The sequence below is a fragment of the Aspergillus luchuensis genome, chromosome 5, assembly GCF_016861625.1.
Source record: "Aspergillus luchuensis IFO 4308 DNA, chromosome 5, nearly complete sequence".
Lineage (NCBI taxonomy): Eukaryota > Fungi > Ascomycota > Eurotiomycetes > Eurotiales > Aspergillaceae > Aspergillus > Aspergillus luchuensis.
In genome coordinates, this window is record NC_054853.1 from 5,268,268 (window position 1) to 5,292,838 (window position 24,571).

Sequence of the window (24,571 nt, forward strand, 5' to 3'; positions counted from 1 at the left end):
TAATTCCCCGAGCAGCGTGGAGATCTCGAATGGCTCGGAGCAACTTTTTTTTGAGGCCGTTGGAACCAAACCGGAAAAAAATGCGGGAAGCGGGAACCTAGTTTTTCCAGCCTTCCATCGCCGCCGCCTTTGGTTGAAGCTCCCCCTCAAAAAGGCAGGCCTCACCTCTCCAGGAGCATGGATTCGTCTGGCTCCCAGGTATGTTTGACTCAAATTTTGCGCTTGATTCGATCGCCCCATGCTGATTTTAATTTTACATTAGGAAAAGAAATCCATTCCCCGCTTTGCCAGCTTCAAGCCGCGGCCAGCACCTCTGTCCGAAGCTGATCGGCCCCCCGGGCGCCCCAGTCGCGACGCCTCCGACCGCGATGTGAAGTCTAGCCACCACTCGAGGCATCGGTCGAGACATAGCAGCCATCATGACCGTTCTAGGTCCCGAGAACGTCGTAGGAGCCATAGGGAGCATCGGTCCTCTCGAAAAGAAGCAAGTCATCGCCGCCGAGAGCCCACCCCCGAATATCCAAGAGCATCCACATCGACCCGCACTGTGAAGCACCCGCCCGAGGAAGCCTCGGATTTGTATGTTATAGATAGCAAGGGCGATCGCTACAACCTCATATACGGAACGTTACATCGATATAGCGTTCCACAATATTATCGCGTCGGTCGGGGCAACGTCTTGGGATTGCCTTCCAGCTACAAGATCGATCGGGAAAGCGCTGTCGAGGACGTGTTGATCGTCACGAACGAAAAGAAAGAGGGAAAGTCAAAGAAGAAGGCGAAGAATCTGCTCGCAGGACTAGACAAGGGTAGATCCCGACTACTTCGAATACGGCCAGAATCGCTGGTGGATGCAGCCGCAGAAACGTCACGAGACTACATTTCCCTGAGTGTGTCTAGGAATGGGAAGCACCTGGATCTGTTAGAAGTCGACTCGGATGATGACAAACACGCGTATCGGTCGATTCATGGCAAAGCTAAGCCAGAGGATGACTTGCCCAGTGATGTTGAAGCTGTGTCCGATACGGATTCGGATAAAGAGGGCGGCCGGCGTGACCCCGACCATGAGATCAAGGAGCGCAATGCGGAGTTACTGCAGATTGTCGAGAAACACCCTGATGATGTCTCCGCGTGGCTAACGCTTATCGACCATCAAGAGTCGCTCCTTCGAGGACCGGAGAGGGAATTTGGCTCTTTGACATACGCAGAAAAGATGGGCCTTGCCGACATCAAGCTATCACTGTACGAGAAAGCACTGAAAGAGGTCGGACCGAGCCCTGCAAAGGATCGTCTCCTGCTCGGCCTTCTCGAAGAAGGGGCAAAACTCTGGGACACTAAGAAGCTATCGGCTCAGTGGCAGACGATACTGAAATCAAATTCCGAGTACATCAACCTTTGGATCCGATATCTCGACTTTCGTCAAACTGAATTTCTGGACTTCACGTATGAGCAGTGCCTTGCAACCTTTCTGGAGTGTCTGAGACTCAATAAGTCTTCTTTCGAGAAACCCGAGAAGACCCAGATCCACTTTTATCTGTTCCTTAGGTTGACATTGTTCATCCGGGAAGCTGGGTTTACAGAGCATGCCGCGGCTCTCTGGCAAGGTCTTTTGGAGCTGACTTTCTACCGACCCGGCTCGCTTGATAGAAGCAAAGGCCCAGAAGAGGTAATACCAGCCTTTTTGGAGTACTGGGAGTCGGAGGTCTCCCGCATCGGAGAAGCGGGCGCCAAAGGGTGGAAGAACGAGGGAAATGTGCTGCGAAATGCGAATTCCAGCGAAAAGCTTCAATTTCAACTGAACCCAAAAGCCGTGTTTGCCTCCTGGGCACCGTCCGAACGGGAACGAATCGTCAATGCTCGGTTGCCAGCCCGCAGTATTGATGATTCGGAGGAAGATGACCCCTACAGAGTCATCATTGCACCTGATCTCGAAGAGATTCTGTCGCTGGCATGGCAGCCAACGCCTGTAGGAGTGCTGATTGATAGCTTCTTCTATTATTCTCATCTTCCACCCGTTTCGTCGGTTGCCAATTGGGGTACGGCAAGTCGCTGGAACGGGGATGGCTTCGTGCAGAACGAATTTGCAAGCAATTTTTATGCAACGCTTGCGGACTGGCTCCCTGGTGTGGCCGCTGACATAGAGCCCACGGTCGCATCCCCTATGCTTTTCCCTCATCAAAATTATATAATTACGCTGGATACTTTGTTTGCTGATCCTTCTAAATGGTTTTCTGCCCTCAAAACCTGGAGCGACGCCACTTCTAATTCACAATCCGATATCGACCCTGTGTGGGTTCGCAGAGTCGTCCGATCATTGATAGAAGCGCAGCCTGAAGATGATGATCTAGCCGAATATGGTCTTGCTCTTGAACTTGCGTGTAAAAGCAAGGATGCGAGAAAATTCGCGAAATCGCTGCTCAAGAAGCGATCGTCTAGCCTGCGACTTTACAATGCTTATGCTCTGATAGAGCAGCGCTTCGGCAATCAAGCAGCTGCCGATCATGTATGGGCGACTTGCCTCTCTATGAGCAAATCCTTCCCTGACCGCGACAGGGTGGATAGTATGATTGTGTGGCGCACCTGGATTTGGGAGCTTCTCGACGCTGGAAATGCGGCCCAAGCATCTCATCTCCTCCTTTCGATGCCTCAGAATAGCATTGATCTGGAGATCCTTTCCGATGCTTCCAGTCACCCGTCCTTCAGCCCGACAAGTTTGCTGAAGATACAAAGTGTATGTTTACCAGATTTATCGGCCCTTCCACAATGCTGACTTTCCATCCAGTACCTTTCAGAAGCACAGGAAATTGGTCTTGCGAACGAGAAGCCTATCGTATTCACGTCATGCATAGACTGCCTGGCTATCCTATCGTACCTCTCCAATTCCCTCGATCTAAGCAGGTCCCTGGAATACTATCACAATGCATTCGCCAGGCTAGCTGCCCTACCCGATCAGTCCAAGTCATTCGCAAACTTCACGACCGAACTCCTCCATCAATCCCGGGCCCGACTCCTGTATCACCACATCCGCACAAGTGGCATCTACAAACCCTCACATATTCGTTCCCTCTTATCCGAAAGTATATCAGTAGCTCGCCACAACACCATGTTCCTATCCCTCTTTGCCTGGAACGAGTCCCGGTTCCGCATTGAAGAGCGCGTTCGCGACACAATACGAGATATCACCAGCATCAGTACCAACACAGACAATTTCACAGCCGCTCCAGTTCCCATAACGACACATCTCTTTTCAATATACACCGAAGTAAACCGTCCTACTTACGCCGGATCAACCATGCACTCTGTTCGTGCGGCATTCGAGAAAGCCATTGGTGACGCCACCCACCAAGGCTCTAATACCTCCACCGGCCACTCCAGCATCACCATCTGGAAACTCTACATTCTCTTCGAATTGTCTCGTAACGACATTCAACGAGCAAAGACTGTCTTTTACCGCGGAATGCGCGCCTGCCCTTGGTCGAAGGAGCTTATCATGCTTGCGTTCACTCATCTCCGGGCCGATGTTATCCGGGAGCAGTATCCGCAGGAGAGTAGAAAGGGCGACGGTATGGGATTCGATGAACTCAGGCATGTTTATAACGTGCTTGTTGAGAAGGGACTGCGCATTCACCTGGATATTGAGAATGAGCTGGATGAGATTGCGGTGGAGATGGAGCGGAAGAGGATTTCTTCCGGTTCGGGGTTGCCGATTACTATGCCTGAGGACAAGGATAGTGAGGATGAGATGCAGAGTTAGTAGAGCTGTAGATACCGCTTGATGCGGGTTGTATTCCTTATTTACTAGTGGCGAAGTGCCAATAAAGGAACCATTCCTGAAAGTGCTCTTTTACTCCAATAAAATTCATTAGTAGCTTGGTAGTTTTCTACTATGCGTGGTGCTGGCTGTACTGCTCAAGACACAAGACCTTCGTACCTAATATTCGCTCAACATATAGTCGAAATCTGACATGAATCACCGATAGTATGAGTATTCCGAAGTTAAAGTGCCTGCACGGTGTATTGAGTACCTATATATCGAGCCGAAAATAGCGACCCCCAAAGAAATATATAATTACCACTCTCTGCCCCCATCACAGAATATCACCACCACAAGGTATTATATATATTATACCACAAAACTCACCCAATTTCCTACCCAGTCACCATCAACGGCCCTCTTCCCCTAGTACTATTCCTGTACCTCAAAGCACAACCGCCCCGCCCCCATCTCAAGGATCCCTCTCATCCCCCACAACCTCCCCCAGAACCCGGACAAAAACATACTATACGTCGTATCCACCTCCACAACCCTAACATCCACCCCCTCCGCCTTCGCCCTCCCCAACATGGACTCCTGATACCCCCTCGGGACCGAATAATCCTTCGTTGTAGTCACATACGTAACGGGGACTCTCCTCCACGCATCCCCCGTCGTCGGCGTGTGAAACGTACTCAACGGATTCCGTACAAGATGTTTCAGTGACTTAGACACCTGCATTTCATCGGAATCGCCCAGGAACAGCTGGACAGGAACGACGGGGAATGTAGAGCCGTCATCGGAATCCTCGATGAATTTACGGCCAGAAGACCGTCATGCCTGTTTCCGTGACGTCTCAGATGGAGCGGCCGGGTTGTTGGAGGTAGGCGCACAGGTAGAGGAGGTGGATGATCTCGCTCTCGTGGTATGGATACAGCCCATGTGGGATGCTAATGACTCGTTGTCACTTGACTAAATTAATTCCTAAATGAGTGACGTGCCGTGGGACTTGCATAGGCACTCGCCAGCCAGCGCAATGTGAGATCCTAACCGACGATGATACACGCTCTCTGTTGAAGCTCGGCCCTTCGCAGGAGCTTTGGACACAGCGAGACTAGATACAGCCACGCTATCTGGGTTTCAGGGTTAATACAATGAATATCGCTAGCCTCCAGAAGACAGGTGATACATCACATCATATTGACATAGCCCCGAAGTTCATCCCATATAGTATATGTAGCTGTGATAGTGAGACGATCTATCGTAGAGAAAACACCTCGGGTGGACGTCCGAAGAACCGAGCATCGTCAAACCTGCCTTGTATTATAGCAATTTCGGACATCAAGGGAATGTAGGCTCTATCCACTAGGCGATAATAGACCCCGTTGTCTTCCCGATAAGGACGAAGTATAAGCGGCAAGTGTACTCCGGAAGCCATCACGGCCACGTCTCCTTGCTGCACATTAGGTCCGCTGATTCCGAACCCTTCAACTATCGGATCATCCACTCCGAAAACAATCTTCCCAGAATTCGACGGAAGAACATCACAGAGCTCCTTCCACCACGGCTTGCGCGAAGTATGTCAATCTCATGGAGAAGATGGAATGTCTCTGTTATTTTGGCGCTTGTATTAAGTGTAAATTTGCCGTGAAGATGAGTATAAGCCAGGCACGCATGCACGAGACTTAGACGCCTGGATTCCAAGCTCCCCCAGGTATCATAGCGTACATCTGTAATGCTAACAAATTGATCGATGATATCTGGCATTGTAGAGGCCAGTTGTACAACCGGGAAGCAGGAGCCGATGCGACGAGCACAAATTGTCATAGTGGACAGGTCGTCTGTGGTCGTAGGCAATGGAACCGTGGGGTCTGAGTACCAGCCATATTCACCGAAGAAGGCATCCAGAGATTCAGCGGCACAACCGAGGTCGAGAATCCAGGACGGATAAGAAGATGAGAAACCAGGTGAACGATTCCTTTGCCAGAGTTTGAAGGAGCTCAGAGCTCCGGGGCATTTCTGTGTCACGATATATGCTGTTGTTTCGTGCATGACCTGCTCAACTGGTTTATTGTAGTCCGGCGGGTATTTGGTTTGTAGAGAAGGGAGCAGACTGTAAAGTGCGTACACTTTATCTCGAGGATCCTTGCACTGTCGATGCCATGTCTTTTGAAAGTGATATAGGGTATACTCGTTTTTGGATCGCTCGGTTGGCTCACGAAGAAGCCAAAGCTTTCTGAATTCTGCTTCACCATACCTTCGTCTAAATGCCTCCTGAAATTGTTGATCGTTCCTATATGCCTGCACTAGACTCTCACGGGCGAATGCGAGCATCGAGTAAGCATTGAATGTGAGTGTTCCACTCATGCAAGTTGGATAGCTATTGGCCAGCTGGTATTCCTGATATGTCCACATGCGTGTCCAGTAAGGGTCATCCTTGATGAGTCGGAATTGTTCGTACGCGTTGAGCAGCCGCATCGCCCTTAGGTCTTCAGCTCTCTGGCGGTATCTGTTCAGTTTGTCCAGGACACGCCATGCACCAGTTTCTTGAGTGATCCGGCCCGGCACGCATGCCTTTGTCCAAGAAATCGCAGCACGTAGATCCATGTTACTATTCACCATCATAGCAATAACCGCAGACGCGCTTTCATAAACACGCCCAAGTAATGGGACTTGTGTGTTCTTTTCAGGGACATCATGCTGATTGATGCAGACAAAGTCGATCCATACCACTCGTCGCCGATACTTACGGCGAAGAAGACGGAGCGTTTTATCCACACTCCGTGTCACGTAAAAGAGGATATCATTGATGATTATATCTGTCTTCTTCGAGGCATCTCCCCAGACATACGAAATAGCCTCAAACTCAGGCCTATTGTCCAGTGATACAGACTCGAGAGAGCACCTGATTATGGATTCAGCCTTTGTGCTGGGTAAGATAGTGAGGAGACGGATTTCGTTTCGTTCTGGATGTAAAGGAAAGTTCTCTAGATGTTTGGGCATCTTGGTAATAACATGAAAAAGAATCGAAGGGTTGCTGAGCTGAAGGTGCCCATTTTATTTTCGCGAGGCTGGGTTCGCGAAGATGTTGTCGTCCTTAGCATCCGTGCATAGCCACACAAGGCGAAGACTGGCCATTGTTGTTGGCACTAAAAAATACGCTAAAGAGACTGCATTACCTAGTTTAGGATTAGCTCTATTTTACAACAAAAGCTGAACTTGAAGTGAAGGATTGCAACTGTTAAAAGGGTATGTATGCATCAATTGACATGCTGTATGCGGGTGCGACATATGTTCCTATCATGGTCTATAGTGTTGGCTATTGGGGACGTAATAGGGGCTTTGGGATGAAGTCTTAGGAGGACACTTCGGGCATTCTCGGAGAAAAGAAAACTGATAGCAGGATTGGCTTGCATCACAGATTCTGAACTCGCTAAAGAGGTGAAAATAAATACCAACTATTAAATTGTTTCTAACAAACAACTAACCACCACCATCAAGAAACGACGTCCGGTTCATGTACCAGGCCATTGCATCCGGATTTCCTCTCTCCGAAGAATTCTCCACCTCAGCCCAACCATTTCCGAACCACCCAAACTCATTACCGTCATATGCTGTAGTCTCAAAGTCTTCCCACCTCACATGTTCAAGTGCTCTAATAGCATGGAGGCTACTTCCGGGCCAAAGAGCAGTAACACGACCGCTCTTACGCTGCTGCAGAGTTGTTGCGCCGGCAGGAGGTGATTTGTACCAACTGTTGCATTCAGAGCTGTAGACCGTTCGCTCAAAATACTTCTCTGCGTAGTTGGTGAAATTTAGGACCTGTTTCCGCTTTGGTTCTACGGTCCCAACATTGCCATAGGCCATTCGCGATAATATCTGCGCGACATATGCATGTGTCTGCTCTATCATGATGAGGAGATTTCCTGCGCCTTGAAATGAATTGGGTCCCAGGGACTGGAAGAAATTGGGGAATCCGTCGGTGCAAAGGCCTAAATATGTCTCTGGCCGGTTGGCATACTTGTCACGAAGGCTGCTACCATCACGACCTATAATTGGGAAATTGGCCCCTAGGTTCTTCTCGAAGCCAGTTGCGCAGATGATCGCGTCCACGGGGCGATGTTTACCATCTGTGGTGATAATACCAGATTCATCGACACGAGCAATTGGTGTGCCAATTACATTGACTTTCGGCGATACTAAAGCCTCCAGATATCCAGGAGCAGGTGTCAACCGGTTACAGAGCGGAGGAAAATCAGGAAGCAGGAGATCCAGTAGCTCGGGTTTTGCTTTTAGTCTCTCCCGCATGCCCGCTCGGAGTTGTGCTGTCGCAGTCTTCTGGATATCGCTATCCCGTTGGGAAATGGCGAATTGGCTCTGGATCTCTAGCTCTAGTTCCTTGCGATACTTGAGGTATGATGATGGGTCATCCCGCCACTCCCGCTTCTCTTTTTCCGTGTAGCGAAAATTCATAGCGTGATTGTTTGTTCGTGCAGCAAGGTTAGAGCTACCGTGTTGGTTGGATATCCATGTCCCTCCACGAATGTAGTGGTCCATAGACTTGACTTCGTCGATGATTGCGGGGACGATCTGGACTGCGGTGCTTCCGGAGCCGATTACGGCTACGGCTTTTCCCTGAGAATCAATCAGAATCAGTATGCTGGGTGTATCAATGAAGGGTGACTCACCTCAGGATTGAAGCCTTCGTCCCAGCTAGCGCTGTGGAGCAGATGTCCCTTAAAGGAATCTAGACCAGGTATTGAAAGCCACTTCCACTCGTTAAGCAGGCCCGTTCCAGTCATCAGCACGTCGGCCGAGTCTTCGAAAGTATCTCCAGTAAGTACGTCTTGGATTTGGACAGTCCATAAGTTGGTGGTATCGTTCCATCGTGCTTCGATACATCGCCGATTGAAATGTATATGTTTCCGAACATTGTATTTCTGGGCCACACATTTCCAGTACTCGAGAATCTCTTCTGATCCAGAGAAGAAGTGGCTCCATTTAGTCCATGACTCAAAACTAGGCTGATAAGTGTGAGACGGCACATCTATTTGCCCAGTCAGTCAGTAACGGTTGATATGGCATGAGATTTGGTCCTGGAAGGCTCACCACACGCGCAGCCTGGATATCTATTTTCGAACCATGTCCCTCCTAGTTCGGGATTCTTCTCATAAATAGTCAATTCCAAGTGCGGCACAGCCTTCAGAAACTGAATGGCAGCGACAATTCCTGAAATGCCTGCACCGATGTAGATGAGTTTCAGTGGCCGCGGCTGATCAATAGGACGCTCCGAGATCAACGCAGGGCTGGGATTGGCATGTTGGCGGCCATTGAAAAGATGAAAGTCCTTTGAGCCATGCTGCTCGGTGGCCAAAGGCTTCCCATCGTCATTGAGATCGATGTTGTATTTGCCTGTGGTTGTTCGGCCGTTGAGAGGACCAAGAGGAAGTATCAATGGATTGCTTTTAGCTGTTTTGACTGAAGACATGATATGAACATTCCATGTAGATCCTCTTTAACCATTCAATACTAGAGTAATTGAGAAGAATTGATTCTCCGTAGATTTGCAGCTGTTGTGTGATCCTGGAAACTATGAGTCAGTACCTTTTCCGTGCATCGCTTGAATTTTTCTCTCATCCTGATGCTTTCTATAGCTATACTGAAACCCTGCTTGAGACGAAAGTAACCCGATGTCTGAGATGGACATGTAACATGTTGTATGTGGATTGGCATCGCCTATCTTACGTCAATGTTCAGCTCTTATCTATGGATGTTACAGTAGCATACCGGGATGTGCGCCTCATCACTGTGCCTGTCACGGCCATGGCTGTCCATAGAAACTACAGAACAGTATTCTAGTCCGGTACAGTCACATTCAACTTCAGCATACTATTCCGGATTCCCCCTTTAGTATCATTGAGCCACCAGAGGCACTGACATGAACAGACTAGCTGTGGGGAGCAAGGAGAAATGTCTGAGATTCCAATGACACTGCCGGAATGATTCATGGTTCGCATTCTGGAAATTCTCCGCGGACATTTATTATTCGCCAGTGCGATATGCAAAATACCCGCACGCGGTTAGTTCCCGTTTTCAACCACGGATTTTGTATATACGGGGTATGACATGTTGAGATAGATCAAACAAATCCTCCATCTCGAGCAACAAGCACTTGCCTCAGGACACACTGCAGGCTGCACGGATGGTATGAGGCATGATTGTCTAGGGTAAGGTCAACCTGCATCAGAAAATCATTCTCTTCAAATGCAGTTCGGGTGCAATTCCAGCATCACCCACCATGTGTCTGGTTTCGGACTACAGTGTGCCGCCCGTGCATGAGCCTTATTGAGGGAGATGCTACGGCGGTTTCACTCAGACGAATCTCATGCTCCACTTACATGGAAGGCTTATACTAAACATTTATCGCTCTGTGGTTCCTGATGCATGGGGCAATAACTGATGGATCTGGCTCAAAAGTCCTCACTCTGTCCCTTCTGCGATAAATCTCTGATGTTGACTAAATGTGGCCAATGTGGCTACAGCTTCATTGGCGATGTTGCATCGCTAGCTGTCTTTAGCACTATTGAGCGCAGTAGGAGACCAAGGGCTACAGAGAGTCTTTCCCCGCACGTGTTCCACTGTGAGATGTACGATGTACGAGTAATGTTGCATAGCGATTATTATCCATCCATCTTTTACGAGAATCTCACAGTTACATGACCTCCGGCTTCGATGTGCGAGTAATGTCGCACACCTAGCTACTCTAGACATTTTCTACGATGGGACTTAATTAGAAGATAAAAGGGTCCAAACGTCTTCCTAGCCGTGCTGCTACTTCTTCAGCTCAACAGACATTCGAACCACATTTGTCGGGATTGCTTCAGATATATCTATTTCACTTACATACTATTCCTTTTTACTCACTATGAAGACTACCGAATTTGAATTCGACCTTGACTACAAGGTCATGCCCCATGACCCCGTCGAGCTGCGAGGTAAAACCCGCGATAGCGGAAAGATGATTGTCTTGGATCGTGAAAGCTCCAAGATCGATCATGCCATATTCTCCAGCATTGGAGACTACTTCCGCCCCGGAGACCTTCTCGTGCTAAACGACAGCTACATGTTGTCAAACACCCTGTGGTTCGAGCACGGCAACAACGAAACCCTACAACTAACCGTCTACGGCCACGAGCCAGACGGCACCACCATCGTCGAGCTTAAGAAGCCCGAGGTCACCTTCAAACGAGGGCAAACCCTCACCTCCCTGAACGAAGAGAAGCTCAAATGCACTCTCCTTGACCAGCAGCCCGATAAACTGTGGAAGGTCCAGTTCAGTCCCGCTGACCTCCTCCTCCCAACTCTCGACCAATACGGAGCACGGCTCGACGAAAATATCCATTTAAACCCCACATACTGGAAGGAAAAGCCCGATGCTTACCGCTCTGTGTACGCTAAGAAGCCCGGCTCTTTGGAGATACCCTCCGCCGGACTGCACTTCTCTCACGAGCTCCTCGCCGAGATCTCCGCCAAGGGTGTGGAAATCGCCTATATCACTCTGCATGTGGGGGCGACTGAGATCCTCTCTGTTCGCCATATTAGTGTTGAGGAGATCGAAAAGCACAAGGTGCGATCGGAGTACTACGAGGTCAGTGAAAGGACCTCAGCACAGCTGAATCGGGCACGGGGCGAGGGCCGTCGCGTTATTGCTGTCGGCACGACCGTTATGCGTACGCTGGAGACCATTACCCGGGAGATCGGCCGCAAGGGTACCATCAAGCCCCAGCATGGATGGACGGATCTCTATATCTATCCGGGATTCGAGTTCAATGCTGTGGATGTGCTGCTTACCAATTCGCATCGCCCGCGGTCTAGTCATATTGTACTTACGGCTGCGTTCGCGGGAACAGAGTTTGTTATGAGGAGCTATAAGGAAATTCAGGAGAAGGGGGATTACGAGTTTGATATGTTTGGGGATTGTATGCTGATTACTTAAGTGATACATTCGCCTTCTTGGTGAATTTTGGCGTGCCTGTAGTCTTCTCAAAATATCTATATATCAAAATGTACAATTTCAACAAGAACCGACCTAGCCAGTCATGTATGACGATGTATCCAAACTTGAGATAATGGGACCATTAGGCTAGAATTCAGAGGACGGACTTATTGATAAGGTTTGCTTGGTGGAACCATAAAGCTCGGGATTAGCCCGGACTCGCCCGAATCAAGTGGTTCTGGAATAGCTACAGGGCTAGCTGCAGTAGGAGCTCCGGTGGGAGACCCAATCCGCTAGTATTAAGCCGCGTATTTGGTTTTAGTTATAAGGCTTGGAATCCCACCTCAACGACAGGCCATTTATGTCATCCAACTAGGGCCCCCCCAACGATATCCATTCATTACCTTCGCAATGGACACACATCACCCCCCAGAAGCGCACTCATCGTCTACTGAGTTTATATCATCGCCAGCACCGAGTAGTCTCTCGCGTCCCATCACGTCATGCTTATCCTGCCGTCATCGCAAGGTCAAGTGCGACCGTCGTCAACCGCAATGCTCAAAATGTGAGCGAGGCGGTCATGCCTGTTCCTATGTATCGAAGCAGGAGTCAAGCCGGATAATGAAACCCCGCAGTACGAGTGGCTCCACGATGTCTTCGTCGACGCTGGCTCGAATTAATCCAGGTCTGCAGCGGCTGGCCAACTTTATGGCACAAGCGAGAGCATATGAGGAATCCTCAGCGCATGGCCCCTTGTCGCAGTCGCTGGATACCTTCATACCCACTTCAACAACGCAACCGACATCAGCAGCCGACAGTTCGGGTGCCCACAATCCGCGATCGGAGGAAGATGCCCTCATCCTGGATAACGGAGTTCCCCACTTTGTTTCTGGCAAACACTGGGCCTGGATGGCAGCAGAGGTGCGCTTGACAGCTTACGGCTCGCAAAAATGACAGGACAAAGAAAAGAAAACGAATACTAACCTAAGTTCCCCCTTGCCTTCCCCTTTTTCTAGCTCCATGACATTCAATCAATACTCTCGGAATCCCAAAGATGCTCCTCCCCAACTGGGACACTTGACGAGGTTGTATGGGATACCGATTCTCCTCTAGAAACGTCACTTAGCACCAACAGCTTCTGGCCGAATACTCGGGAAGATTGCTATTTGCTGCTGAACACGTTCCTCGCCAATGTCGACCCAATAGTTCGTATTATCCACCGACCGAGTTTGTCTCGTCGCTTCGACGCCTTTGTGCGCTTTCAATATGCCGACAGTCGAGAGGATACCCCGACCGGAGGGGAAAGCCGCAACAACGGTACGATCTTGAGTCCCAAGAAGACGGACGCCTTCATGCCACTGGCCATGTCTATATTCTACGCGGCCGTCAACAGTATGAAGGATACAGATGTACTCAGTATGTTCGGCTTGAGTAAAGTCTCCCTTCTCAAAAGATATCGAATGGGAACAGAGGTGCTTCTCAAGCGCCAGAATTTCATGACATCAAGGGTCTTTGAGGTCCTCCAAGCATTTGTGATATTACTAGTGAGGGGCCAAAATAACCTTGCGAACGAAGCTCCATTCTAATTCTCATGTACGGCTATAGACTGCGAAATATAAAGAAGATGACATGGGCAAAGTTTGGCCTTTAACAGGCCTGGCCATTCGGATGGCAATGTTTCAGGGACTCCACCGGGACCCCCTAGCCCTACCACTGGGGACGATCGACACCGTGCAGGTAGAGCTGCGCCGTCGCCTATGGGCGCAGATCTGCTATCTGGATTTCCGGACCGCGGAAGATCACGGCTTCGCGCCGTCGATTCACGCATCGGACTTCGACACGCGTCGACCTATCAGTTTGGACGATGTAGATCTGGTCGAAGGCACTGCCCCCTTATCCGGCCTCTCTGATGCCCCCAAATTCACCGATATGACCATCTACCTCCTGCGCATCACAGCCGCCAGTTACTATGGGCGCATTATTCAGATAACGCATGCGTCGCGTAAGCGGCTGCGGAGCGGCCTGCATGGTCTGACTGTTGACGAGCCTCAAGCCTTGATGGAGCTGCAAGGACTGTTGCAGACCGCCACTGCAATTGCAGGCGAGATAGAGAGGGGCCTCGACGAGCTGGTTCGGTACTGCGATAAGAGGGTGATTATGCAAGCGATGGCCTTGGATCTCAGCCGGCATCTCAAGACCAAATTCTGGGTCATGTTCTGGATGCAAATATCCCGACAGGATCGCGAGAAGATCATCACTCCCGCCATGAGACGAAAGTGAGCCTTTCCCAATCGCCTTGTCCCCTGTCTCCACAGCCCGAAGCTCATGTGCAACCACCTAATTGGACGAGCAAGGGGTAGTAGAACACGCCCTAAGAAAAGTTATTGACCATCATTCATGACAGCATATTTGTCGACGCTGCCACCGCCGTAGAAACTTGGTGCGCCATTTCGTCAAGCCCGGCCTGCGAACCCTATCGATGGCACATAACCTCGCACGCGGGCTTCAACCTCATCCTCTATGTCCTCTCCGAGCTCCAGAGTTCCATTTTCCAGGAGCCTGAATGGGTAGATCTCCGCCATCGTGGACTTCAACTCGCCAACACCATCTACGATCTCCGTGGTCAGCATACTACGGGCGCCTGGCCCGCAATCATTTGGTTGGTGAATCGTATTCGGTTCCAGCAAGGTCCGGCTGGGAGTCCTGCCCCTGGCATGGCTGCCAACGCTGCTGCCAGCGGTAATGCTGTCGCTGGGCTCGGTAGTTCGTCGAATAACCAGCCTATTATCATGAGAGAGGCTGGTCCTGCTGGTCCTGCTGGTGCTGCGGGGGTTGATAGTGCTACCCCGATTAGCCCGCCCGGGATGGACTTTGATGCAGGAGATCTAATGGGGCTGATCAACTTCGAGGAGTTCGATCTCTCAGATTTTCTGACGATTGATGGGATAGGACTTGCGGGGCTTCCGCGGTAAAAGAAGGATTATAGAGCCTTTTTATGAACGATGGAATTGTGCTGTACTGATCGTGTGCGTTGGGTTCTCCCATTCTGTTGCTTCTTTCACCATGCGAGACATCCTGGAGATAATAGGGCTTTTACGCAGTTGATGGAGTTTACGCAGCTTTCAGGTAGAGCTGGATCTTGAGTAGTTCAACGATGATAGATGGGGACTTCTGAACATAGAAAGTGATTGGAGACGACCGGTATGCGACAGGGCTCTTTGGATGACCACAAGTCAAAACCCATAGAATAGACGAGTGCCGCCACCGATGCCTGTCTCGTCAACATCACCAATAGCTCCCGGTGTTCAGTCACTAGACCTCATTGATCCCCTTGATTTGATGGCCTTGGCGCCAGCAACTGGAAATATAACTTCTCGCTCTTCAGATGTGGACCCTGCGACTGTCAATTGTCAGGGTGTATTCACTTCGGGACATTGGGCAATCTCAAACAATGTGATTCATTCCTCTGCAGTCCCTTCCTCTGGATGTCCACTCTAAGGAATCTATAGGACCTCGTACGAGGTACTCATCACTTGTTCATCTTGGTTGTATGGACCCACAGCTCGTACGAGGACACCGTGCGGCGGCCCCACAGCTCGGCCGATGTGGATCCTGGAGTATGAAGCACTGGGCCCTCTTGATGTCCATAGAAAAGCAAGCATCTTCCCTCGTCAAATTTGTGATATAAGTCATACTCACTATCAGTGCAAAGAAAAGAAAGACATTCTGATATGTCAGACAGACCTCGAAGCAATTGCCCAGAATCTCACGCAACCATGAGCATGAAAACCAGGACAGACCATGAGCGAACGGACTCAGACAACACACTCGCCCTGCCTAACGTCGAGACAGGGTTGGGACCTGAGCGCGAGAAGATTGATAATAACGCCTCCAGGTGGGTGCGCAGAGGGTTTCTTCCGTGGTTGTGTATGGTCCCGTCCGTACAGAATCCCCGGTCCTACAGCTCCGGAGTAAAGTGGTTCTTGACCTTCATCGTTGCTGCCGGTGGTTTAGTCGTTCCGTTGAGCAGCGGTGTCTTGTTCCGTATGTACCTTCTCTCTACTACTCTCTTCAGACAGACTTCGAACTTACATGTTGGTTGTAAAACAGCTTGCTTGCTTGAAATCGCTGCCGACCTTCATACCACCGAATCTGTCGTCAACCTGTCCATCGCCTTCGGTTCCCTTGCCGTCGCCATCACCCCCCTCTGGTGGTCTTACCTTGCCGAGCTCTATGGTCGCCGTCTCGTATATCTGCTGTCTTTCTTCTTTCTCGGACTTTTCTGTATCCTAGCAGCCATCAGCCCCAATATCGGCATGTTCATCGCCATGCGCCTTCTCGGCAGCGCCTCAAGCGCGTCCCTTCAATCCGTCAGCGCAGGTACTATTTCCGACATGTTTGAGCCGCACGAGCGCGGAAAGGCCATGGGTGCCTTCATGCTAGGGCCCATGCTAGGTCCCATGTTCGCCCCCATAATCGGGGGAGCGCTCACTATGCGTTGGGGCTGGCGCAGCACGCAGTGGTTTATGGTAATTTATGGATGGGCCGTGTTCATGGTGATGGTCATTTTTCTACCGGAGACAGCAACAAATCTGGCAGAAAATCAGCGCGAGCACCGTGCCAGTGCTAGCAGCCCCGCTAAGAAGGCCATCCACTTTGTCCTTAAGCCCATAGAGGCCGCCAAGCTCCTACAGTACCCGCCTATCCTAATCACGGTCTACTATACGGCGATAGTGTTTGCTACCTATTACCTCATTTGCGTCTCGATCGAGGATACCTTTGCCGTAGCCCCGTACTCCTGGAGCCCTGTGATCGTCGGGATCGCCTACATCCCTGGGGGTCTGGGGTTGTTGTTCGGGGCAATCATCGGTGGTCGCTGGCAGGATGCAATTATGGCACGCACTGCCCGAAAGGAAGGCAGGTATGACGAGGTAGGAGAGTTGATCTTGCATCCAGTCGATAGGTTAGGGGAAAATTGCCTAATGGCGGGCATTCTGTTCCCCGGGGCACTCTTTTGGTGGGGATGGACGGCCGAGAAGCAGGTCTTCTGGCTGGTGCCGGTGAGTTCGGCATCATACCCTGGTCAAGATTTTGTGTCAAGGATAACTCTGACTGACAATAACATTATATAGCTGATCGGAAATTTCTTCTATGGCTTCAGTGGAATGATCCTTACCAACGTGACCATGACCATGCTGACAGAGTTCACCCCAAAGAAGTCGACCGTCGGCGTTGCGGTGAACAATCTGCTGCGAAATAGCCTGTCGTGTGTTAGTGCGGTCATCGCTCAACCGCTTTTCGATGCGATTGGAACCGGATGGTCTTTCACCGCCGCTTGTATCTTCTGTCTGCTGAGTGGCATTCCGTTGATCCTTCTACGGATAAAGCGGGAGGAATGGAGTCGGAAGATGAAGGCTACCTTGGGAAGTGATTAAAGGGATACTATGTAGGACGGAAGGGAGCTGAAATATACAATGAAGTCTGGTAAAATAGTATGCAAGGGCCTTAAGTTCACTCCAGAACGTTCTTCTGACATATATCTGTCAATCAGTAGACATTATCTCTATTGTTGTACTAGAAACTACACATCAGTAATATGAATCAAGTGACGTTGCTTACTGGAGGGATATGATTAGATCAGAGTTATTGGCCATAAGTAGTAGTACTACTTGGTTAACCCGGGTGAAAAATATATATTTAACTGCAGGATAAACCTTTACTTCTATTCCTTGTTAATACTTACTTTAGTATATTTCTTTCTTTTTTATTTTAATCTTTGTTTCTGTTTCTTGTTAATACTTGCTTTAGTATATCTTTTTCTTTTTTATTTTAATTTTTATTTCTGTTTCTTGCTAATATTTATTTCAGTATATCTTTTTCTTCTTTATTTAAACTTTTGCTTTTATTTCTTGCTAATACTTGCTTTAGTATATTTTTTTCTTCTTTATTTTAATCTTTACTTCTGTTTCTTACTAATACTTACTTCAGTATATTTCTTTCTTTTTTATTTTAATCTTTACTTCTGTTCCTTGTTAATATTTACTTTAATATGTTTTTTTCTTTTTTATTTTAATCTTTGTTTTTATTTCTTATTAATATTTATTTTAGTATATCTCTTCCTTCTTTATTTTAATTTTTGCTTGAAGAGATATGCTGAAGCCAGGATCTGATACTTATTTAAATATTATACTTATATATAATATAAGAAATAGTAATATTATTATTAGTTATAAATATTCTTTTATAACATGCAGAGAAATATCTAGACATGTCTTTTAATCAGCAGGAACTCTGTTTAATTCTGAAAAATAATATATTATAAATCTTAATTTACAGCGTGGAAGGGCCTGATCCTTAATAAAATATACTTTTATATTTAAAAAAATCTAATAGATTTTTATAGAAATAAACTATCTTAAATTAATTACTAGTATTATGATTAATTATATTATTTATAATATTATTATAAAGAATTATATATTATTATACTGAAATATTATAATTATTACTATTCTATGATCCACCTAGATATTATATTCTATATTTAAATAAGAAAGAATAAATAATATTATTCTGGAATATACTAGATGCTAAATATACTGATTAGTAATATATTATTTAGATTTATTATAAGAAGATCTTCTTAATACTGCTAAATTACTTTAGATTAAATATTAAGAAAATAATTTAGATTACAGACTAGGTCTTGAGATATATATATATATAATAAATTTATATATAATTTAATATAGATAAAGCATTAATTAAGTCTAAATCTATTTATTATTTTTTTTACTATTTTAATTTATAACTGTCCTATCTACTACTCTTTAATTATAATATTTTATAAATAGACTATAGTCTTGAGAGATCTGTCTTCTAATATTTTTAAAATATTTTAAAATAAATATAACGCGTGAGGGCTCTGAAATAAATAATTAAAATAAATAATATTATTTAAATCTTATTTTATTTTTTTTTCTGTGGTTTACTGCTCCCTGTATAGTTTTCTTTATTTTATAAATATATTAATAATTTTCTATAGAATAGACTAGTCTAGTTAAGTAAATAAATATACTTTTATTTAAATAATTAGAGCTGTTAAACTTTAATATTTAAAAATTAATTAAAATAAGTATTATTTTTATTAGATACTGTTATATTCTAGCTATGTTAATTGAGAATAAATTTAAAAGAAAATTTAACTAGTCAGATATCACAGTTTTTACTTAAGTAATAGAGAAGATTTATATCTAATTATTTAATTAAAAAGACTTTGCCGGCTGTATTCTTTAATTTATTTAATTTTTATATAATAAAATAAAAAAGATAAAAAATAAATTTTCTAATCTGCTTTCTATTCTATCTAATATTTATACTAGTAATAGTTCTAATATACCCGAGCAGGTAGAATTATAGATTTAAATTTATTAGAATAATAACAAGTTATTTTATTAAATATTATACTTAGTAATTATTAAAAACTTTATATAAATTATTATCTAGGAAATAGGACTGATAATATATATTTATATATTAAAAATATATAAATTAGAAAATATCAATATTTATACAGCCAGCTGCGAGGATAAAAAGACTTTAATAAGATATAATAATAAATAATTTTAATATTTTAAATAAAATAAGTTTATATATATTATTAATAATCATTATTTAATATTTATATATAGTATTCCAAGGGCTCTGTTTACTAGAAAAAATATAATAAATAATAATATTAGATAATAAATTAAGTAATTTAATATACAGATACTAGAAGTATATATTCTGTATATTAATTAAATAAGTAATTATTAAACTCTTAAAACTATAAAGCTAAAAAACTTTTTAATTATTAATTTTAATTAATTATAGGATACCAACGTGCTTCTATATATAAATAAACTTTATTTTAAAAAATCTATATATTATATGAAATTATATAATTTTAAAGCCTGTCTGGTATAACCGTATAATATATTAAATATTAAATATTTAAATATATTTATTATAAATATATTTATTTTATTTATTATCTTTTCTGCTCAGGTCCATATAATAAATTTATATATTTAAATTATATTAATTTTATATATACTGATTATAAAGGTCTGTATACTATCTATAATAAAAGTTATTTAATTCAGATAGAAACTAATAAGATTATTAAATATCTTAAAAAAAATAAGACTAGATATTATCTAGAACTACCAGCTATAATCTAGCTAGCTATAATACTAACCACTCTAAGCATATCTTTAAAGATTAGAATTAATTAGAAATATAATTTTCTATCTGATAAAAAAGACTATAAATATATAGAATTTAAATTATTAGATTTATTAGAATTATTAGAACTGTTACATAAGTAAAAACTTATTAAATATTATAAAATATACTAGTCTATTTTAGATAAATATAATCATATTCTTATAATAATAATACTAGTAGTAATTTCTATATATATCTATATTAAGAACAGCTTTATTAAATACTATTAATTAATTCTAATAAGACTCTGTAAATACTTCTTAAAAACAGTCTCAGAATCTAAAATAATCTCAGAATCTGAAGTAATCTTAAGATTTTAATCAGGAAATAATACTTTATCAAGATTAGAATATTTATAAAATAAAAATAATAAGCCTGACTAAGCAGAAGCTGCAGTTAATATAAAGATTTTAAATTAATAAATTATATAATTCTTAATATTTAACTTAAAAATCTCTAGTTAATCTGTATCTCTGAAAACAGTATTTAAATACTTTAAAAATATATATAATATCTTTTAACCTGCTCTGGAATAATAGCCTAAAATAAAAGTTTTTTAAAAGATTAAAAAAAAAATATATATAAATTAATTTTATTTAAATAAGACCTGATAAGTAATTACAGATAAATTAATTAATATAAAATATATATTTTTCTATAGAATACCACGCAAGAACTAGTAGATTAAAAGATATTTAATAAGCTAGAAATAACTAGCTAAGCCTGCCAGCTAATAAGTATAAATATAAAAATTATTAAAAAAAATATTAAAGCTAATAAAATTACTAAATTTAATATTAAAATAATAAATATTATAAATATATCTAAAAGACATACCTGATCTAGCTTTAATAAAGAAAATAATAATTATATAATTAATTTTATAAGTTTTTTAATATAATATTTAATATTTTTTATATAAGATTATAATTCTCTTTCTCCAGGACTCTAAAATTCTTGATTATAATATTATTATTATATAAAAATTATAGATTAATTTTAAAATAAATATAATATACTTCCTCCTGGTAATAAGAGTATACTTTAATCTTTATTAGATTAATATATAAAATTTTTATAAATTTAAAATATATATATTTATCCAGAAGACCCTCTTCTGGAATCTGGTATATTATAACTAATATATTATATTTATATATATAATAATAAAAGACCGGGTTAAGATCTTTATATATAATATATATAATTTTCTATAGATTATAGTGAACAAGAAAATTTATTATCTTTAAAAAATCCTGCTTAAAGCAGATACTATACCCAGAAAGAAATAATATATTATATTTAGTAATTTTAATATTTAAGATCTAATTTAGAGTAAATAAATCTATATATCAGAAATCTATAACAAGAAATATGCAGAGATTTTCTAGATGATTATTAAATAATAATTACTAATAATTATTATATTAAAAGACTTTATTATAAGACTGATTATCAAAGTTTAAGAATAAGTCTAAGAACAGGCTTAGAAATAAAAAGACTTATTTATTAATTAAATAAAGAATATTCTACAGGAGCTAGGCATTATATTAAATCTTATATTAATCTTATAGAATCTATAATATTAGATAAGATATATTTCATTAGTCCTATAATTAAATAAAGTATCTAATTACTACTCTATTAAAATAGAGATTAATATTATTTTATAATTAAAGGAGCTAACAGTTTATTATAACTAAAAAATTATAAATAAAATAAAATTCTAGCAGATCTTAATTAAAATTTTTTTTAAATAAAATCAGGAATATCCTGATACAGATATTAATTCTAATTAAAATATAATAAATTTTATAAAAACAGTTAATAAGGTAGCTAAGATCTTTATTTTCTTAATTTAATCTAATTCTTATATACAACCAGGATTTATACCCGTGTACAGAGAACTATAAATACTTATTAAATAAATTTAAAGAAAGATTATTAAATAATAATAAAAATATTAAATAAAAGTATTTAAAATAATAATATTAAAAATATAATATTAATATAGTTATATATAAACCTATATTAAAAAATACTATATACTTATTTTCTAGGAATAAATTAAATAAATTACTATATCTGACAGTATATCTAAACTATAAAATCTTAATAAATAAATTAAAAATTATATACTTTACCAGGCTTTCATATCTCTGATTATTAAAGATAATATTTTATATTTTAAACTAGATAATAAGATTAGAATTTTAATAAAATTATTTTTTTTATTATTTTTTATTATTAATTTAATAAATATAAAAGAATATAAGTATCCTGATCTACTTAATATACTTTTACTGATAGAATAAAAGATTAAGATTATAATTAACTAATCTAGAGTAGATAAGATATCTGGTTTAAATAATATTTTAAATAAGATTTTATAAGTAGTTAAAAATATATTTACTTTTTAATTAATATATTTATTTAATATATATCTCAAGGCAGGCAAGTGCCTGAACTACTTTTAAAAAATTAAAATAATTATTTTCTATAAATCTAGTAAAGATAATTATTTTAAATTAAAATTATATTAATTAATTATATTATTTAATATTTTTAGCAAGGCTCTTAAAGCATATATAATTATTTAATTTAATTATTTTATAAAGTAATACTATCTGCTGCTGAATAATTATTATAATAATAAAAAAAGATAAAATATTAAATTAATTTTATATATTATAATTAAGATTATAAAATCCATCTAGAAGTAAGAGAAAATTATAATTATTCTATTTTTTAATATCTCTGGAATATTTAATAATATTTTATATATATAATTAATTTATGATTTTTATAAATATAAGATACTGAATAATCTAATTAAATAAATCTAATTCTTTTTAAAAAATTATTATATTATTCTAGAACTGCCTGAATACTAACAGCTATAAATTAAAATTAATATAAATATTTTTTAAAAATTCTTACTCTTTCTAATTCTATATTTTTTTTATAATGCAGATATGGTAGGCGGCTTATTAAATAATATTAAATATATTAATAATATAATTATAATTATAACTAGGCTGGATAAAAAGTTAAATTACTTATAATTAATATTATAATATAATAAAATCTATAAAATATAATTAGTTATATATATATCAATCTTTACTTTAAAAAATTTATTCTAGTATATTTCTAATTATATTTCTAAAATTTCTAGAAATGCCTCAACCTAGTAGACATAATAAATCTAGATCTTAATTTTAGAAATAACTGGATTATTATATTAAGCTAATTAGTATATTTATTTAAAATTATCCTAGATTAATACTTATAGTTTAATAAATATATAATAGTAGTTAATAAAAAATACTTTAAGAGTATTCAGATCTTAAGCTTAGTAGAGAAATCTAAATAAAACTTTTATATAAAAGCTTTATTATTCTACAAGTCCTGTATATATTCCTAATTTAATATATATTTTAAATTTATAACCAAATATTTTATTATAATTAATAGATCTAGATATTTACAGCTATTTAATAAAAAATAAGATATAGTATTACTAGAAGTTTTAAAATAATTATTAAAAATATATTTAATATAAAATTATATTTAATACTAATAAAGTAATATTTTTATAAGACCAGGCTGAAAACAGCTATTTAAATTATATTATTAAATATATATATAAATATTATTAAAAAAAGAATTTATAATAACAAAGCCCTGCTATAGACTCTCTTAAAATAAATAAAAAAAATTATTTTTATAAAAAAGAATTAATATCCAGAAGATTAAATTAAGATTATTTTATATAATTTATTTTAATAAATTTTTTTTTATATATTAATTAAAACTACAAAGGAGCAGATCCTGATTAATTATATAATTATAAAAACTATATATAATAATATTTTAAAATTATATATAAATAGATCTAATTATTATAAAAAAATTAAAGCTATTATTATTTTCTTAAATAATATAATTAAATATAGTTAACAGGTATATCTAGAAACAAACTAAAAAGATATTATTTTTTATATTAAATTAATTAAAATTATTTTAATCCTGTAAATAGTATAAGAAGATTTTTTATTATAAAAAATAATTAAAATATATATTAATAATTAAAATATACTCTGATGTCTTTTTAATTCTAATATATAATTTAAATAATTTCTTATCTAATATATTATTAATTTTATTAAAAAATAGTATAAATAAAAATAGAATATTAATTTTTACTAAATTTCAGTCTATATAGGTGTCCTGGGTAATAAATTTATAAATAAAATAATTAAATATATTATTAGATAGTTCCCGGGCAGTTTAACTAATAATCTTAAGATATTATAAATACTGGATTACCAGATCTTATAATTATCTGCTAATATTTAGATTAAGATATTAATAAAAAAATAATAATATTAATACTAGTAATATACAGACCATGGTAAGATCTTTTAATAATATATTTTAAAGATTAATATAAAACTAATATAATTTTATAAAAATTTAATTTTAATTTAGTAAAGTATTCTCTTCCAGGCTCAGACAGAAAAGATTAATCTAAATATATTTTTATA

General features: G+C 40.1%; 6 protein-coding genes across 6 annotated transcripts; 4 read left to right on the top strand and 2 right to left on the bottom strand.

The window, feature by feature from the left end:
* Positions 1 to 177: 177 nt before the first annotated feature.
* Positions 178 to 3,754, top strand: AKAW2_51727S (uncharacterized protein; the record flags this gene model as incomplete). The annotated part of the gene is made up of 3 exons (XM_041691688.1): positions 178 to 198; positions 263 to 2,731; positions 2,783 to 3,754. The coding sequence occupies 3 exons, from the start codon at positions 178 to 180 to the stop codon at positions 3,752 to 3,754; spliced, it is 3,462 nt and encodes a 1,153-aa protein (XP_041545148.1).
* A 1,491-nt stretch (positions 3,755 to 5,245) lies between these two features.
* Positions 5,246 to 6,757, bottom strand: AKAW2_51728A (uncharacterized protein; the record flags this gene model as incomplete). Its single annotated transcript, XM_041691689.1, has 1 exon — positions 5,246 to 6,757. The coding sequence occupies one exon, from the start codon at positions 6,755 to 6,757 to the stop codon at positions 5,246 to 5,248; it is 1,512 nt and encodes a 503-aa protein (XP_041545149.1).
* A 480-nt stretch (positions 6,758 to 7,237) lies between these two features.
* AKAW2_51729A (flavin-containing monooxygenase) lies at positions 7,238 to 9,242 on the bottom strand (the record flags this gene model as incomplete). Its single annotated transcript, XM_041691691.1, has 3 exons — positions 7,238 to 8,389; positions 8,443 to 8,801; positions 8,864 to 9,242. 3 exons carry the CDS (start codon positions 9,240 to 9,242, stop codon positions 7,238 to 7,240), a joined length of 1,890 nt encoding a protein of 629 aa, XP_041545150.1.
* Positions 9,243 to 10,679: 1,437 nt separating this feature from the next.
* Positions 10,680 to 11,750, top strand: AKAW2_51730S (S-adenosylmethionine:tRNA ribosyltransferase-isomerase; the record flags this gene model as incomplete). Its single annotated transcript, XM_041691692.1, has 1 exon — positions 10,680 to 11,750. The coding sequence occupies one exon, from the start codon at positions 10,680 to 10,682 to the stop codon at positions 11,748 to 11,750; it is 1,071 nt and encodes a 356-aa protein (XP_041545151.1).
* Positions 11,751 to 12,161: 411 nt separating this feature from the next.
* hasF (Zn(II)2Cys6 domain-containing transcription factor hasF) lies at positions 12,162 to 14,722 on the top strand (the record flags this gene model as incomplete). Its single annotated transcript, XM_041691693.1, has 4 exons — positions 12,162 to 12,671; positions 12,767 to 13,294; positions 13,356 to 14,026; positions 14,155 to 14,722. The coding sequence occupies 4 exons, from the start codon at positions 12,162 to 12,164 to the stop codon at positions 14,720 to 14,722; spliced, it is 2,277 nt and encodes a 758-aa protein (XP_041545152.1).
* Positions 14,723 to 15,526: 804 nt separating this feature from the next.
* AKAW2_51732S (uncharacterized protein) lies at positions 15,527 to 17,185 on the top strand (the record flags this gene model as incomplete). The annotated part of the gene is made up of 2 exons (XM_041691694.1): positions 15,527 to 16,810; positions 16,883 to 17,185. 2 exons carry the CDS (start codon positions 15,527 to 15,529, stop codon positions 17,183 to 17,185), a joined length of 1,587 nt encoding a protein of 528 aa, XP_041545153.1.
* Between the last annotated feature and the right edge of the window lie 7,386 nt (positions 17,186 to 24,571).